Genomic DNA, 19,118 nt, shown 5'->3' with positions numbered 1-19,118 from the left:
GTTTCTGGGTGGGAGGTGAGGATGTGGATTTGCCAAGCGTGTCTTCCTCTTAACACGTTTTTCCCTTGCTTCCTGAGTTTGAGTGTCTTCAAAGCCTATGACACCTTTGGTAAAGGCTGTTCTCCAACTGGAGCGCTCAAAGGCCAGTGTTTCCCAGTTGTCAGTGTTTGTAATGCATTTTTAAAAATTTGCCTTGAGACAGTCTTTGAACCTCTTTTGTTGACCACCAGCATTACGCTTTCCATTTTGAAGTTCGGAATAGAGTAGTTGCTTTGGAAGACGATCATCAGGCATCCGCACAACCAGCCACATTTCAAATATTACTGGACTACAGTTCCCAGCATTCCTGATCAGCTGTAATGCTGGCTGGATCTGATGGGATCTGGTGCCTGACAACATCTGGAGGACTGCAGATTCTGCACTTCTACATTAGACTATTGCCCTTGCTATGTCCCAGAGTTCATTTTGCCTACCTGCTTGCCAGGATCTGACCCTGCAAAGACTCCCCATAGCCAAGGCTTACTTTGACAAAAGAATGGGGTGTTCAGAGGCAGTTCGTCATAACATACCTGACTTCACATTTATATCCTAGTCGCTGTCGACTTGCACAATCCTAAGACTCTGTCCTCCCACAGTGTTTAAAACAGATCTCTTGTCCTCATATTTGCTGGAAAACAAGTCATTGGTATTTTTGCTGAATGCTTCTGCACTAGAGACACTTTTGGTGGGGCTTTTTACAAGTCAGGGAGTGGAAGTTATTCATGCAGTGAAGATCTCTGCCATGCGAACTCTCTGAATGCCTACATTTCTTTAACAGTCTGAAGCATGAAACAGAAAACCTGCCTCTTCCTTCCCAAGACCCAAAGATCTTGTACAAAAATTATCAATCTTTTAAAATTATTCAAAAATATTATTCAAAATTAGAAGTGGAGAGAGAGAGAGAGAGAGAGATTCCAAGAAATTGAAACCAAAGTCTAAAGAAATCGAAACAGAAATAATGCATAACTAACTGTGTTTTCCCCCTTGTAATACGAGTTACGATCTATAAGCATTATGTCCCCTACATATGTGCAGAAAGGTGATATTATGGGTATAAAGTTGATACTGGTCAAATCTGTGTAATTGGTTTTTCCCAAATAATGTTGGGTTTTTGGTAAAAGATTCCGATTTACTTAAATATTTTCAGTTTCTCTTAATACTAATATAGCCCTGAGGAAAATACTACCCCTTCCATTTTCTGTTAACATTGCTGATTTTATTTTCCTCTGTTTGTCCTGCCTTCTCACTTGACCACCTCTCTCTTTCTGTATCTTATAAGTACTTGCTAAATCACAACAACATCTCTCTAATCCATTATTCTGTTTTCTTTAGAAGCCTCTACTTAAAAGTGTTAGCAAAGTTACTGAAATAGTGCAGATGGAATCCAGCAAGGAAATCAATCCTGCTATTGCTTTACTGAGGGAGCTTAACAAAAAACAATGTATAGTTTGATGAGAAAGGACCGGAGAGATTTTTGTCTGTCTTAGCTCACGTTTTGTACATATCAGGAAAACATACAATCAAACTCACAGGGGAAAACTCCCTCAGAACTACACAACCAATCAGAGCACAGACTACCTCAGCAAACATCATGCCACTCTGCATGGTTGCTAAGCAACACCTCCACCCATGCCCTCTTGGCTAGTTGACTTTAACACTAACAAGATTAACCCTTAAGTTGCACATGGATTGATCTCTGCTGTTGCAATTCCAGCAACAAGCACTCATAAACATTCTTCTTTCTCCTTCTCTTTCTGTCTATCCTTCTGTCTGTGTGTGCATCCTCCACTTTTAAAAAATAAATAAATCTGACAATCCATAACATATTTGGGATATGTCCCATTCTCTCTGCTCCAGGAGGCTGTATTGCATAACCAAGCAATGACAGTATGAAAACATCTGGAGCTTCTTGAAAGACACATTAATGTGATGCTGTGGGGGGAAATTCTCATTCATATTCACAGTTGTTCAGATGTTCAGATAAAGGAAGCTGAAGTTCAGAATCTACATTTCAATTCGCATTTGAAGCTTTCAGGTTTGGTGCCAGCCAGCGTTCAGTATGAGCGATACTCCAGTTTGTCTCGATGTTCCAGTCTGGCTTGGAAGACGTGAACTTCAGCCTTTTTAAAAGCTCTGATTATGAAATGCTAAATTTAGGAAGCCCTGTGGGTTTCACAGGAATCCGTGAAAAAGGCCATTTCAGCCTTGGTTCTCCCCTGTCTCCAGCCCACAAAACCAAGCATCAAGCATTATGTTTATGTTGTTGCTTCAGTGGCAAAAATGAGCCAAGACAATCTTTTCCACTGCTAACTTCTAGAGCAGGGGTAGGCAACCTAAGGCCTGGGGGCCGGATGCAGCCCAATCACCTTCTCAATCCGGCCCGTGGACAATCCGGGAATCAGTGTGCTTTTACATGAGTAGAATGTGTCCTTTTATTTAAAATGCATCTCTGGGTTATTTGTGGGGCATAGGAATTCGTTCATCCCCCCCCCCCCCAAATATAGTCCAGCCCACCACATGGTCTAGGGACGGTGGACTGGCCCACGGCTGAAAAAGGTTGCTGACCCCTGTTCTAGATGCTTAGTTTCCTTTGCGATGATGATTATCTGTGCTCATGGTGGTATCGGGGCTGTTATATACAACCCCACTTTCAATGCTGTTTCTGCCTGCAAAAGTTTCAGAGCAGACATACTGCATTCTGTGAACGTCCTGTAACGTCCTGTTGAAATCCTGCCACTTTTTATGCCACAAATGCTACGGTTTCTTATTCTGTGGCACCACAGTGCAAGAGTCTATATCTCCAAGCAACAATAATGCAATAACAATGGGGAAACACTGCTGAATATCCAATAAAGTGGAATGATGTGTGGACAGTCCAGTATAAATCTACCACTATTGTACTATGATTGCAGAAAACACTCAAAAATTCTCCCATCCAATCCCCACCAAAGTCATTCTGGCTTCCAATGATTATATAACAGAAAGTACTTCTCCGCTCAGCACATAGTTTAACTATGAAACTCGCTCCCACAGCTACCAATAGCTATGATGGCTATGCTCTACCTCCACAGCTGGAGACAGCAACTGTGCTGGAAACCACAGAAGGGGGCAGTGCTCAGATTACGCTTGTGGGTTTCCCATAGTCATCTGGTTGGCCACTGTGAGAACACGATGCTGGACAAGATGGGCCATTAGCCTGGTCCAGCAGGCTCTTGTTATGTTCTTGTGTTTCTGCAACAACAAAAACTTATACAGTAGATTCTCGGGTTGCAGGAGGCACGTTCGCAACCCGCAGCGTTCGCAACCTGCAGCGCCGCGTCTGCCCATGTGTGGGTCGCGATTTGATGCTTCTGCGCATGCGCAAAGCGTGAATTAGTACTTCTGTGCGATTTAGTACTTTTAGTACTGCAAGCGCCGAAACCCGGAAGTAACCCATTCTAGTACTTCTGGTTTCAGCGCTGTGCGCAACCTGAAAATGCTCAATCTGAAGCATTTGTAACCCAAGGTATGACTGTACGTAGATTGCATTCAATCCATTAGAATCATAGAATCATAGAATCATAGAGTTGGAAGAGACCACAAGGGCCATCGAGTCCAACCCCCTGCCAAGCAGGAAACACCATCAGAGCACTCCTGACATATGGTTGTCAAGCCTCTGCTTAAAGACCTCCAAAGAAGGAGACTCCACCACACTCCTTGGCAGCAAATTCCACTGTCGAACAGCTCTTACTGTCAGGAAGTTCTTCCTAATGTTTAGGTGGAATCTTCTTTCTTGTAGTTTGGAACCATTGCTCCGTGTCTGCTTCTCTGGAGCAGCAGAAAACAACCTTTCTCCCTCCTCTATGTGACATCCTTTTATATATTTGAACATGGCTATCATATCACCCCTTAACCTCCTCTTCTCCAGGCTAAACATGCCCAGCTCCCTTAGCCGTTCCTCATAAGGCATCGTTTCCAGGCCTTTGACCATTTTGGTTGCCCTCCTCTGGACACGTTCCAGTTTGTCAGTGTCCTCCTTTAGCATGACATCGACTCCTCCTCCCCCCCCCCATTCACACATATTTAGGTGTGCACTTAAAACTTAATAGGTGTCGATCCAGAAAACATAATGTGTAAAGCGGGTGTAAGGTTCAGTTGAAAGAAGGAGAATCTGCCTATCCCATCTCAACTGGACAGCAATCACCTGAAACATTCATGGAATCTCAGAGATGTGCACCTGCACTCCAGTGACGGCCCGAGGAGCACTGAAGGCACGCCCAAAGTGGTGTGAGCTTTGGCTCAAATGTACCCCTTAAAGCATATCTCAGAGCACTTTTTTTCTCCTCCCCAGCACACAGAAAGGGCACTCTTCCTTTTCCAGTATGGGCAGAAAGCAGCTATTAACAGTAATTGGCTTTTGAGTTGGGCCTACCAAGCCCTTTAGGGGACCTTCTGTTGTACTTCCTTATTACAAACGTGGCGTCACATGTGGCGCCAGGGAAAGGCAACGGAAAAGCTGTGTTGGCGAAAGAAAACAGGCTGCTGCGAGGCGCTTCTTTCTCATGATGAAGCACCAGCAACTGATCCAGCGGAGGACAAATCCACAATGCCGGGTGAGAGAATTTAGCGCTTGTCAAGGTGGTGTGGGGTCTCCCTTAGGAAGACTGTCCATGGTTGGCAGGAGAAAAGCTTGCCTATCTGGCCAAACTGATAGTCGTTCTTGGTATTGCCATGCAGTAGCCAGTTAATGCACTCTTTAGATTCAGTGGGGTTTGTTTGAACACTTGAGATATCTGAGAAACCACATTCTCCTGTGTCAACTTGCCCATTCATTCAAGATAGCAGGTGACGGTCTCCTCTGAATAAGGTGCACAATGCAAGGCTCCATGGAAGATCCTTTTTGGTGGTGGCTCCACAGTTGTGGCTTTGCCTCTACAGCAGAGGCGAGGAACCTAATCACCAGATCCTCCCATCTCCTACTCTTGTAGGCCAAATGTGATAAGTGGGAAATCTGCATGCTGTTTTCAGGAGTGCATTTTTTTTTTTTAACGCACACTTTCTGCTAATCACCCTTATTGCTCATCTCTATAACCTGGAAAACCATCAAATCAAAGATTGTGTTTTGAGCCATGATTTGCAGTCCTGTATAAAAACCAAGCTGAGGCTATGGGCAGCCTCTCTAAGACTCAACACCTCATTCAAAGCAAGACTGGGATAACTCTCAAGGCGAGAAGTGCAAGAGTAAACAGAGGCAGTGAGGGGAAGATGGGGGACTCTGAATAGAGAGCTCAACCCTCGGTTCGGGAAGGTGTAGTCAGGAGGCATGGCCTCCAGTTGGGTCTGTAACCCAGCACCAGCAAGGCCAGCCTGAGACATTTTGGCACCTGAGGCAAACCACAAAATGATTCCCACCCCAGCAGGGAAGAAGAGATGAGTGAAGTTCTACATCGGGGGGGAGGGAGGAGAGAAGAAGAAGAGCTTGGATTTGATATCCCGCTTTATCACTACCCGAAGGAGCCTCAAAGCGGCTAACATTCTCCTTTCCCTTCCTCCCCCACAACAAACACTCTGTGAGGTGAGTGGGGCTGAGAGACTTCAGAGAAGTGTGACTAGCCCAAGGTCACCCAGCAGCTGCATGTGGAGGAGCGGGGAATCAAACCCAGTTCACCAGATTACGAGTCTACCGCTCTTAACCACTACACCACACTGGCTACACCACTGGAAAGGGAGAAAGGAAGATCTACACTTAGTACAAGGGCGTGGAATCAAAGCAAACTTAGCCTATGGTTGACGTGAAAATCAAAGGTCATTGCTGGGGGGAAGAGTCTACTCTGAAACATGCTGGGCAGGTGCAGAACCCAGGAGACCCCACCATTTCCTTCCTAGGGATGGGAGGAGACCAGCAGCTCATCCTATTCACCAAGAGACCACTGTAGAGACAGCATTGTTGAGGGCTGCCAAGAAAACAGCAGATCCAGCCTCCAAGCAGTGTGTCACAGCCATTGCTGCCACTATGGCAGCGGCGGTAGCAGTGAGCGATGCTTTCCTTGGAGGCCAGATCGGCTGCCCCTGTGAATTCTGCCACCCAAGGCTGTTGCCCCACCTTGCCTCATGGGTGGGCCGGCCCTACTCAACAGGGACAAGTGGTGCAACACAAACCACGTCTGAGCTTGTGGATTTGCTGCCACGAATCCAGCAAAAGGATTAGGTTTCCTCGATTCCTCTTTGACATTTTAGGAGAATACTTAATCCTCATTTAAGTCTTAAGGTTCTTCAATCCCTGTTTTACAAGCTTGGTTGGCAACAGCACCATAAATGATTTGGTGGTTTGAGAGCAGTCCGCCCCGGGGTGTACCGCTGGTCCCTATAGAAACTCAGCTCTGCAGACAGTTCCTCATCCTTCCCTTCAGGACAGCACTCAAGTCGGTCCCCAAGTACAAGCTCAGCAAATATCTCCAAAATTGAAATCATGGATGAAAAGGTCCTCTGGGCAAGGAGGGGAGACTCAGGGAATCCTAATTGGTTTAGGGGAGTGGCTGTGCAAGAGGACAGGTGTTAGCATAATGTTTTGTTTTGTTTTGATTGCACTGTGTTGCATCCATGATGGAATTGCATAACAAACTGTCTGCAACAAACCACTTCACCTACACAATGCAATCTCTGGGTCCATTTCTGCTCAAACATCTTCAGTGGTATGAAGTGCCTTCCATCAGCTTCAGCTGGTGGCCCAGTTATGCCCCAATCAGGACAGGGATTGCCCATCTTCTGCTTCTGTGCTCTGGTGACCTCTAGGCAAGATTACTGCAATTTGTTATACATGGGGCTGCCTTAGAAGACAGTTTTGAAGCTGTAACTGGTGCAGAATTCAGCGGCTAGGCTGTTCACCAGGGCAAAACAGCCAGGGAGCATAGCACCAATCCTGGCCCAACTGCACTGGCAATAGTGACCAGGCAATCAACACAAGGCTGCTGTAAGAGGTTAGTTGTCTGCATCCATGAACGTTTTTGTCTACTTAAGTTGCCAGTCCTCTTTAGTTGGGACCTTGTTCACTTTCCATTTTGGGGCTAACAAAATATGGGCCGCAGTTGTTGCATACATAAATAACCTTTTCTGACACCTGGGAAGACACGGCCTTGCATTCTCTGCCATGGACTCACTAACTGTTTTCAGGACTAATTTCATTCTCAGTGTTCTCTATCTGCGAAATGGGTTAATATGTTCTAGAATCTACTAAAGGCTTAATTCCTTAATAATTGCAGCTATGCTCGTCTTGCCTGACTTGTGTTCTATGTGCACTTTTGATTCCTGCTTTGTGCTTTGACTCTGCTGGTAATTTGTACAGGGTATGGATTCTGCACAACCAAAAAACCCCCCCACAATCCATGCACAAGAGGGAGATAGCAGCAGGTTTGGATGAATCCAAAGGTTTGTGGAAGTTAGAAAAAAGTGGGGAAAGAAACAAGAAGAGGACAAAAGCACCCTCTTAGAGCTAAGCATGCTCCATGGCCACAGAAGGCTGGCTAATTGTTGGAGAAAACCAAGGGGGTGTCAAATGGAGTGCAGTCGTACCTTGGAAGTCAAACGGAATCTGTTCCAGAAGTCTGTTCGACTTCCAAAACGTTAGAAAACCAAAGTGCGGTTTCTGATTGGCTGCAGGAAGCTCCTGCAGCCAATCAGAAGCCACAGAAGCTCCATTGGACATTTGGCTTCCAAAAGAACGTCCAAAAACCGGAACACTCACTTCCGGGTTTCGATCGTTCGGGAGCCAAAACGTTCAAGAACTAGGCTGTTCAAAAGCCAAGGTGCAACTGTATCCTAGAAATGGGCATGCCTGGCTAAACACCCAATCCCACCAGGAGAACAGAATATCCAAGAAGTTCTTCCATTCCCTGAGAAATGCTTTGCTTCCACCAGCAACTATGCAAAGCTTTTTTAAAAAAAATCTTGTTGCCTGTCATAATGAGCTTGCTCGATTTACATAATGCCTAGCAGGCACCATCTGATGAAGACTTTTTCCGTGTCTTTGATGTGCTGGGGAAGTAATGTAGAGGAAGAAATTAACATAGGAAAAATAATGAATGTGGGCTTTTAATTTGTGTTTGCGTGTTAGACACACAGAGAGAGGCATTAAATTTTAATTCTATATTACATGTTTACTTAATTCATGTATTCATTACAGTTCAGGAGGCGCAGCTACAACCTGAAAAATGTTAGTGCTGCATTTTTTTTCCCCTTTTTAATGATGGGGTTGCCTTTAATATATATTTGACTGTATTATGTTGGCTGACAGGGCGTCCCTTATTCTAATTCATCCCCTTTTCTTGGTGTCACAGCGGATTCATTTTAAAAAAATAAAAAATCCAGTATCCAAAGGTGCTGGATAGACCCAGAACATCTTCATCATCTGAATTATATCCTGACCTTCCTCCTCAAGTAGCAAATGGATACCCAATTTCAAAATAAAAAATCACCACGAAAACACTCCAAAAGTTTTAAAGCTTTCTAAAAACAGTTACAATGAAAAACATCTAAAAGCAGTTTCAGTTTTAATATATACATAGCTATAAGCAACTACAGCTAAAAGCATTCTTTCTTCGGGTTTGTCAGGAATGGTGTTCTTCAGCCACTGAATGTCTGGGTAAATAGGAATGTTTTCACATTCTTCCTGAATGTTAAAGGGGAAAAGTTCCAGAAGAATTTCAAAGGTCTCCTCTCCAGCTGAGAGGCACATTCTGTTATCTCAAAGCATTTGTCTTGGCATTCAAGGCCTCACTCTGCCTGTTCCACAGAGTCCCAGCCCTTCCCCACCCCCTTGGACATTCCACATTCTTCAGTGGACTTTTAAAGGTTAGAATTTTGCAAGTGAAAGAAAGGTAGATGTGGAGGGCCCCTTAGGAGCGGTCCGCGGGACCCAATTTGACCCAGTTGCTCCAATTGCCTTAAGGTCAGCCCTGATGAGACTATGCAGGGGTTGGACTGACAAGCCCTGCACCTCCTAGGTCCCTGGTGTCACCATTCAGAGGGCAGACTCAAGAACTTGCTTCAGCTCAGCGTTTGCACTGTTGGCTGAACACCCCCTGCTATGCAGATAATGGATGCCCTTCTCTATTATGCTGGTGTAAACCCTGGTGCAAAGTCTTCCAAAGTCTTCCTAATTTATAAAGTTCCAAAATACAGGCCAAAAGAGAGCAGGTCTGGGAAGTGCGAGGCCCTGCTCCGTATAACTCCTGCCCTGTCATTTGATAGAGTGCCCACTTGCCCTCCTTCTTGACATGGAATGCTCTCTATTGGAGTCTCCAGGCCCAGTACAAAGACCATAAGAAGGGAGAGCAGGGACCTTGAAGTTCCCAACAGCTGTTAATCAAGCAAGCAAGCAAGCACACAGGTCACCTTTGTCACAGTCAGGATGCCTATGTCCTGGCCAGGCCTGCACCCAATCTTGTTTTTGTACAATCTTGTTTGTCCCCAGTAACCAAAATTATATTATCAACATATACAAGCAGAAAAGTTGTTTTCTTTCATTTGCAAGGAATCGTACAAAACGAAGTGGCACTAATAAAGAAAAGTTCCAGGGTGGCAACAGAAAGCAAACTAAAAATGTTTTTGCAGTTCATCAAAATTATCCAGCAATATCAAGTTATAGGAAAACTGGTGCTATTAACAGTAATCGTTCTAGTTGGTTAATTGGTTCAGCAACTTCCATGCACACGACATGTGTTGCTAATTATTTCCCCCAAGAGTTAAATGATAACTAATCAGAGGCAGCTACAAAAGAGCTGTGAGATTCAGGTGAGGGTCAGATGCCTTGTCAATCCCAGCAGGTATATAAAAGGCCCCCAGGCCTACGGCCTGCCCATCACCAAGCTCTGGAGTTTGCAAAATCCAAATAATACAGGTGTTGGATACAGCCATGTGCCCTTCAAGTCATTCTAGAGATCAATCTGCATTCCTCCAATATTACATGATTTCTGTGTATAGTTAAAGGAAAGGGAAAAGGCCTCCATCCCCCACCCAGGCAGTTTTCTATTCTTGTGGCCTTTTAAAACTTAAATTTTGCAAACTTGCATCCCACCCAAATTGCACCCCTAAAATGTGTCCCGGACCATCGCCATGGCTGCCCCCCTCCACACTACACCACTGAATGCATGACCTCCAGAACTGTGACAGTTCTACACTGCTGTGTAGACTCAGCTCAGAGGTGGGGTTGAATGTGGTTGCTGGGGTCTCAAGGCCATCAGCTGCCTGTTAGATAGTGAAGGGGACTTGGAAGCCATGCCTGCAGGTGGGTCTACCTGGTGCACAGCAGGTCTGTTTGGAAGTACCATGGCATAGAAAGAAGCTGGGATGGTGATGGGTTTAGTGTTGACTTGGTAGTTGATAGAAACTCGCCAAGAACCTGCCTGGCAGATGACAGCAGAGAAGTGAGGCCTAACTCATCTGCACCTGTTGTCCTTCTCAAAGACCATCTGTATTATTATCATTAACCGTAATGGTTTGTTATTCATGAGAATGACACGTTGGAACTAGTCTTGTCTAAGGCAGTTTTATGGGGGACATCCAAAGTGTAGGGTGAACGCAACCTGTCATTTTGTGATGCCTCTTAAATGTGGTTTCTCATATGACTGTCACCATCACACAGTCAGAATTGACGAAGCTGCTGTTCAGGTTCAGTTGCAACCTGCAAACCTTTATTAGCCTTTATTAGAAACAAGTGGGTTGAGTAAACAGTAAAATAAGCAAGTTGTGTGGATTAGCAGAATAGGTGCCAGAAGCAAAAAAAATGCAGAAAGATGATCACTTCAACAGAAGGCTGACACAGAGCAATGCTTCCTGAACGCTTTCTCCCCCTTTCACTGCAGTCCCCTGCAGGTTACCAAAACGAGTTTTTCCATGTTTGCAAAAATCTCCCCCTCTTTCAGCTCAGCCTTATTCAGAAGTAGAAATGGCCAGAAGCCATTAAAAACTGAAACCAAGAATTAAGATGCATGCCAACCTAGCAGTTCGAAAGCACCTCCGGGTGCAAGTAGATAAATAGGGACCGCTTACCAGCGGGAAGGTAAACGGCGTTTCCGTGTGCGGCTCTGGCTCTGGCTCTGGCTCTGGCCAGAGCAGCGATGTCACGCTGGCCACGTGACCCGGAAGTGTCTCTGGACAGCGCTGGCCCCCGGCCTCTTAAGTGAGATGGGCGCACAACCCCAGAGTCTGTCAAGACTGGCCCGTACGGGCAGGGGTACCTTTACCTTTACTATTTCAACATAGTTGGCCTTTGCTGGAAATTAACCTTAGTCCCAATTTAGTCATGCAACGGAAATGGTAGGGAATAAGAAATTAGGCTGTTCTTTCATGGTGCGGCATGTGCTTCGCCTGGCACATTTTCTAGCAGGCTGCGGTATGTCTGGATCTCTTGCTCCAACTTCTTCTTAACGTCCAGGAGCTCTTTGTATTCCCGGTCCTGGCCCTCCATTTCCAAGCGCAGCTCTGCCAGCTGCTGCTCCATGCAGGAGATGCGATCCTGTATTTTGGCTAGCTGAGCATTGTAGCGTTGTTCTCCTTCAGCCAAGGAAACTTGCAGTGTGTCTCTCTAAAGGGGTGAGGAGGGAACAAGAGGCAGCATCCTAAGTGCCTTAAATGTGTGGGCATGAACGAAAAGCTTTTGGAACCAGAAGCTACGCAGAAACCAGAGAGAAAGTACATAGGTGAGCATAAATCAAACACGCCTATCAATGGCTACTAACCATGATGTCTGTATACTAGCCCCGGGATCAGGGTGCTATTCCTCTGAATGCCAGTTGCTGAGGAACAGATTGTCAATGATGCTCAAAGTGGCCTACAACATGTGGGGGGGTGCGGGTGGCACTGTGGTCTAAACCACTGAGCCTCTTGGGCTTGCCAATCAGAAGGTTGGCGGTTCAAACCCCTGTGACGGGGTGAGCTCCTATTGCTCTGTCTAAGCTCCTGCCAACCTAGCAGTTCAAAAGCACACCAGTGCAACTAGATAAATAGGTACCACTGCGGTGGGAAGGTAAACAGCGTTTCCATGCTCTCTGGTTTCCATCACAGTGCTCCATTGCACCAGAAGTGGTTTGATCATCCTGGCCACATGACCCAGAAAGCTGTCTGTGGACAAACGCCAGCTCTTTCGGCCTGAAAAGCGAGATGAATGGCACAACCCCATAGTCGCCTTTGACTGGACTGGCCTTTGTCATGTGACACCTTTGCTGAAGCCTCATCTAGTTTCAAGCCTGGTTCAAAGTCTCTTCCATTAATCTACAAAGCCATGAACAACCTAGGGTAGATTAGGAACTGTCTGAAACCTTGTATCCTAGTTCGATCATTGAGATACAGTGGTACCTCAGGTTAAGAACTTAATTCGTTCTGGAGGTCCATTCTTAACCTGAAACTGTTCTTAACCTGAGGTACCACTTTAGCTAATGGGGCCTCCCCCTGCTGTCGCGCCGGCGCTGCGTGATTTCTGTTCTCATCCTGAAGCAAAGTTCTTAACCCGAGGTACTATTTCTGAGTTAGCGGAGTCTGTAACCTGAAGCATCTGTAACCTGAAGCGTCTGTAACCCAAGGTACCACTGTAATTATTTTATGTATTAATGATTACAACAGTGTTCCAATGGCACTCTGCTTCATCCTACCCCACCAACCACTACTGGACCTAAGTTGAGCGCTCTCCCCTTGTGCACTCAAGCATCTGTCCCCACTGAATGTCTGGAGAGGACCCCATGGCATGGCATGGCATGATTGAAACTAAGGGATTTGTGGACCTGATTAGTCCCAGGATGGAAACCCACCGTGACTCCACCATGTGAGTTGCTTTGAGCTGCAAAAAGGATAGAGCAATAAGATGCATCCCACGCTCTCTCTCCTTACCAGATTGCACTGGGCTTGGAGATCAATCTCTAAGGCCTGCAGCTGACGTTTCAGATCAATGGCCTTATGGTTGCCATCCTCAGCTTCCTTGCTAGTGGTGCAGATTTCCTGGTTCACTTCCTCCAGCTGAAACACAGATTGACTGAAACATCAGCATTTTCAGAGGTTTTATGTACTAATTGGTATGCAGGGGGTGGGGGGTGGAACATTGGCTTTGGCAGAACAAAAGGAAAGGAAAGAGCACATTCTTTTCTATTTTAGAGATGCTGAGCCAGGATTGTATATGCTTTGATTCCCCCCCCCTCTTTTTTTTTAGGCTCTGGTTATTGCAACCTGAATAACATTGAACTTTTGGATATACTGCTGCATGGCATTCTTCCTGCTTCTTTCATTAGCCAAAGGGAAGAGCAGTGGCAAGACCTGAGTTCCAATCTCCATGCAAGGTCATGAAGTTTGCTGGCTTACCTTGAATCAGTCACCATCTCCCAGCCTAACCTACCTCACAGGCTTGTTGTGAGGATGCAATGGAGGACGTGGGAGGAACCACACATGGTCTTTGGGGGAAGGCGTGGGTGTAAAAGTAGTGAATAACAAAACAACGCAGAGCATCGTACCACCAGCATCATCCTGGAGACTCCTGCAGCCCCTGCCCTTTTCCCATCAGGCTTCTTCTTTTAAAGTTTTGCTTCTTTACAGGGGCCGGATTCATTTACCTTGCCTTCATACCAATCTGCAACCTCCTTGCGGTTTGAGTCGATCGTCTCTTCGTACTTGCATCTTATCTCCTCCAGGATTTTCTTCAGATCTGGACTGGGGCAGGCACTGATTTCCAGGTTGACATCACTTGAACAAAGTTTTTGCAAAGAGATTAATTCCTGCAAAGAGAACTTTGATGAGAACCATGCCTTTGCTGTCGTATTATAAAAGGGCTGGCTGCACACAGCATCAACTGTTCAACCTTTCCTGTGGAACGACATAAGAAGAGCCTGATGTTGAATGAATGAATGAATGAATTTATTAATACGGTCACAGACCAGCGTCAACATACACAATATCACAGATCATAAAAAAATATCAAATATACAAGGGACAATAAGCCTGATGTTGGTCCATCTAGTCCAGCATCCTGTTCTCACAGTGGCCAATCAGATGACTGGACCAGAGCACAAGAGAATTCTCCTCTCCTGCAGTTTCCAGCAACTGGTATTCAGAAGCATAACTTACTACATGGAGAAAGAGAATAGACCTTATGGCTAGTTACCATTGATAGCCCTCTCCTCTATGAATTTGACCAATCCTCTTTGAATATGTGTGTGTGTTTGAAATCATGAATGTAATCTGTTTGGGGGCACTTTGTGTCAAAAAGTGGCTTGTGCCAATTTTTTGCATAAAGTACGCAATTCATGCATGTGTTGTTTTTATGAAAATGAGGGGCTCATATTTTGGTGAGCCAACCATGTACCTCTTCATGGTTCTTTTTGATACCAGACAGTTCTTCTTGCAGTGACTTCAGTTCAGCTTCCATGTCAGTCTTAAAGCTGGCCAGTTGATCCAAAACGGGGTATAAGCCATTAATGTCAGCCTCCACGTTCTCACAAAGGCCACACTCAGTATCAAGCCTAAGTTGACAAAAAAGGGAAGGGCTCTGAGACTTAGCTGCACTCTATTTCTTTAGTAACCATGCTTATTTCTGCAGGGCCAGTGCAACCGCTAAAAATTAAACTCAAGAGATTTTCCCCATTTTAACACTACTGAGTATGATCGTGCTCAAATGCAACAACTGAATCAGAGGCTAGACATCAGGTAAAGGTACCCCTGACCATTAGGTCCAGTCGCGGACAACTCTGGGATTGCGGCGCTCATCTCGATCTATAGGCGGCGTTTCTCCACAGACAGCTTCCAGGTCATGTGGCCAGCATGACTAAGCAGCTTCTGGCGAACCAGAGCAGCACATGGAAACGCCATTTACCTTCCCGCAGGAGCGATACCTATTTATCTACTTGCACTTTGACATGCTTTCAAACTGCTAGGTTGGCAGGAGCAGGGACCAAGCAATGGGAGCTCACCCCATTGCGGGGATTTGAACCGCTGACCTTCTGATCGGCAAGCCCTAGCCACCCGCGTCCCAACTAGACATCAGGGGGAACAGTAAAAATTTTTTTAATGTGTTGGTTTCTTATTTGTTATTTGTATCTTGCATTTCCACCAAACAATGCTCAAGGGGGCTAACAACAATAACAACACAGATAATAAAATATTATGAAAACACAATAAAACACCAAAGTAAGGCCAATAAAATGACAATTTGACACAAGACCCGGCTGAATAAAAACTCATATGTCTTCTGGTGGAAAATTATGAGAGATGGGGTTAGCTAGGCCTTCTTAGCAAGCTGGGGGTGTTGTTTTTACACGCCTTCAGAATCTGTGCACCTGACAGAAGTACTTCAGGTAAACCCACAGAAACGCTCCACTGCTTTATGCTGGAATGATAGGTTTAATGAGACAAAGTAAGAACATAAGAGCCCTTGCTGGATCAGGCCAGTGGCCCATCTAAGTCCAGCATCCTGTTCTCACAGTGGCCCACCAGTGGCCCATGAGAAGCCTGTGTGCAGAGCATGGGAGAAACTAGATTCTGAGCACAATTGAAAGTGTTCGTGCTGACCTTTAACTCCCTAAACAGCCTCGACCCTGTATACCTGAAAGAGCATCTCCACCCCCATCACTCAGCCCAGACACTGAGGTCCCACTCCGAGGGCCTTTTGGTGGTTCCCTCACTGCAAGAAGTGAGGTTACAGGGAACCAGGAAGAAGGCCTTCTTGGTAGTGGCGCCCACCCTGTGGAACGCTCTCCCATCAGACGGCAAGAAGTAACTATAACAGCCTTTAGAAGACATCTAATAAGAAGACAAAGAATTGTAATGGGAAATGGTTGGTATTTTTATGTTATGCTTAGATATTTATTTAATTTTCTTTTCGTGTTTTGGGGGATTTATGTAATGGTTGCAACTGTTTATTTGTTTTTCTTTTTGGTTACTTAAGTGAAAATTAGTAAAAAGAATTTTTTTAAAAAAGAAGACATCTGAAGGCAGCCCTGTATAGGAAGGTTTTTAATGTTTGATGTTTTATTATGTTTCTGTATATACTGGAAGCCGCCCAGAGTGGCTGGGGCAACACAGTCAGATGGGCAGGGTATAAATAAAATAATAATTATTATTACTGGAAAATGATTCCCATCCTAGAATAAACAAATTAGCTTTATGCATTTCATGATAAGCCCAGCCCTGATTCATTCGTGGCACGCTAAAATTGGTAGGTGTTTGCCATAAACGGAAATGACTAAAGGCTGGCTTTAGTATGATTTGAACAATAAAAGCAATTTGGGATCCTTATGTTCTGTCCCAGCTAGTGCTCCTCCTCTGAGTTTCTGAACATCAAATTAAATTAAATGAGACATTGCAAAAGAACCGTGGCTACTGACAAAGTTAGCAGGCCTGGGTCTCTTGTTTAGCAAGGGCCAAACTAAATGCAACTCTAATTGCATTAATTGAATTTACATGATTTCTTATTAAATAAATAGCAGTGTGGTGGTGGGTGAACCTGAGCAGCCTTGGGATGGGGGTGGAGAAGGAGAGGGAGTTCACGTCTTTCTGCCGCTGCCCCAATCCAAATAAAAACCCCTCTCCAGAACAGGGATGGGAGAGAAGATTAACTCATTGCTCATTTAAAGCGAGCTTGCACCATCGGCACTTTCTAAAACAAGACAGGGATTGGAACACAGTGGCCCTTCAAGATTTGCACGTTCAGAAGCAATACATGAACCAAAACATAGCCATCCATCAAAAGTCACACTTGTCTTAATTTTGCAGGACAGTTCTCCAACCAAGGACGTTGTACAAAAAGGCCTGTGACTGGGTAAAGTGTGCACAGAAGTACATAAATTAGTGTGATGTCTACAGTCTTAGAGACATCTGCACACCTCCCCTGTTTATGCACCCATTCCAGCCATCTTCCCCAACCTAATCCAAGTTTTCTGCAAATATGAATTTAATAGTGACACAAAGATTTCAGGCTCAAAAGGCAAGAGACGTTCAGAGCGATGCGTAACTCACTTGTGCTTCATGTCTTCAACGTTCAGGTGATTGTTGTCAATCTTGATAATTATACTGTTGTTCTCCACCGTTGTACGTAAAATCTGGGGTGGGATGGGAGAAAGAAATGGAATTTGTTAATTTCTCCTGGTCTGTATGAAAAAGCTGGTTTGGGCAGATGGCTTTCTTTGCCTACAACACAAGAACTACAATGCACACACTGACCTGCTTTGCACAATGGGGTAAGCCAAACAATGGCTCACCGGGATAGCAAGAAGGGGTGGGCTTCCCCAGAGCCGCTAACAACCATTTTGTTCCTCCCCAGTCCTTTTTGCTCTCATGCCATACTGGGCTAAGCCATGGTTTGGCTTAGCCTTCTATCCGGACTAGTATTCGTGGTTAAGAACTGTCCTCACCAACCACGAGCTGTAAATCTTTCCTACAGCTTGTGGTTAGTGAGGACAAGGGATGGGGCAGCAAGTTGATTAGGTTCCCTTTTTAAGCCAAGCCTACCTCATTTCCGCTTTCTGAAACAACACAAGAACCAAAGCACAGCCGTCCTTCAAAATTCGCAGCTCTCTGAACTTTGCAGTGCAGTTCTTCAGCCAAGTGATGGGTATTAAAATGCATACAGTGGGGTCAAGTGTCCACAGAAATGCATATATTGCTAAAAATAACATACTGGAATGCATTATTTTCAGAGAAATTGCTTTACATAAATGTGTGTATTTGACAGAATAACACACACAAACGTGTATATTGGGAGAAATTCACATTAAAATGCTGCTCGGTTTTCACAAGGGCGTCTTATTTATTTATTTAAATCACAAACCAATATGGAAATGTGAAGAACTGAGATTAAGACTGGGAAAATGAGCAACAGAGAGAAACTGAAATGGACAGAACTTTGGCCATCCCTGGTGAGGATGGAGCTTAGCCACAAGTCCCTGTTTGTACCACATTCTAAGTCAGGCATAGGCAAACTCCAGCCTTCCGGATGTTTGGGACTACAATTCTCATCATCCCTAGCTAACAAGACCAGTGGTCAGGGATGATGGGAATTGTAGTCCCAAACATCTGGAAGGCCGGAGTTTGCATATGTCTGTGCTAAGACAATCCTTGGCTTAGCTCAGCACAGCACCACAAATGACTGTGGAGAAGCAAAGAGGCTCCAAGTCCCTCTCTAGGCATCCACACATCCACATTACCCCAGCAAGCCATCGTTGGGCTTATCATGTCATGTAAACCAGGCCACCAGGAATGCTTTGAGTGTTCCTGAGAGATGACATTCCTACCTGGTTTTGAAGCTCCTCAATCTGCTGGTAATAGTGGCTGTAGTCCTTTGCTTCCCCAGCCAACTTGTTCTTGGCATGGAAATCACTGATCTTGGACTGAAGCTCAGCATTTTCAGCCTCCAGGCATCGCACTTGGTCTATATAACTGGCCAAGCGGTCATTGAGGTCCTGCATGACCGCCTTTCCATCAGTAGAAGAAAAGACAATGCCGCAAGCTTCGGGATCACCACCCGTCCCGCCAACTCCATTGCCGGCTCCATCGGACCTGACTTCAGCTATCCCATCCCCATATCCAAATGGAGGATAACCGCCATGGTTACCAGTGGGGCAGCTACCAGTACTCATTCTCCTCCTATGGCCACCCCTGATAAATGCACCACTACAACCGCTGCTCAGAAAGTTGCGTTGGCCAATTCCATAGTCATAGGTGGAACGACCTTCAAAGTGGGAGGAATTGCCTCTGGCACTACCGAGCCCACAAGAGGTGTGATAGCTGGAAGAGACAGAGGGAAACCTGGACCTCCCATTCGAGCCAACACTTGAGCTATTTCTTCCCACAATTACTGGACTGTGCATGGCGCTGCTTCTCATAACGAGAGCGACTCGGAAATCCAACCCAAAGCAGAAGCCAACACTCAAAGTTTGACACTCGGTCAGAGTGTGTCGCAGTTATCCTGCAGGTCTCGATTTATACCTTTTGCTAAGGGTGTCACCACTGGGAAGGAGTGTTGATTTTTCTTCTCGCAGGTTTGCTGCTGGCTTCTCCTTCGTCCCACTGGCAATTTGCCTCCAGATACCCCACCAAATAGGCAGTTTCTTCACACATCAACTGCTCGT

The 19,118-nt window shown here is 45.4% G+C and overlaps 1 protein-coding gene and 1 long non-coding RNA gene across 2 annotated transcripts in view; one reads left to right on the top strand and one right to left on the bottom strand.

The window, feature by feature from the left end:
* Positions 1-19,118, top strand: part of LOC307200378 — a 557,860-nt gene that overhangs the window by 493,589 nt on the left and 45,153 nt on the right. The window lies entirely within an intron of this gene.
* LOC307200393 (keratin, type I cytoskeletal 17-like) lies at positions 11,271-18,455 on the bottom strand (the record flags this gene model as incomplete). The annotated part of the gene is made up of 6 exons (XM_079948934.1): positions 11,271-11,599; positions 12,898-13,023; positions 13,611-13,846; positions 14,383-14,516; positions 17,008-17,090; positions 18,282-18,455. 6 exons carry the CDS (start codon positions 18,453-18,455, stop codon positions 11,360-11,362), a joined length of 993 nt encoding a protein of 330 aa, XP_079805060.1. The 3' UTR covers positions 11,271-11,359.

Source organism: Podarcis cretensis, assembly GCF_951804945.1.
Source record: "Podarcis cretensis genome assembly, chromosome: 13".
NCBI lineage: Eukaryota > Metazoa > Chordata > Lepidosauria > Squamata > Lacertidae > Podarcis > Podarcis cretensis.
This window is presented reverse-complemented; position numbering and strand designations above follow the sequence as displayed.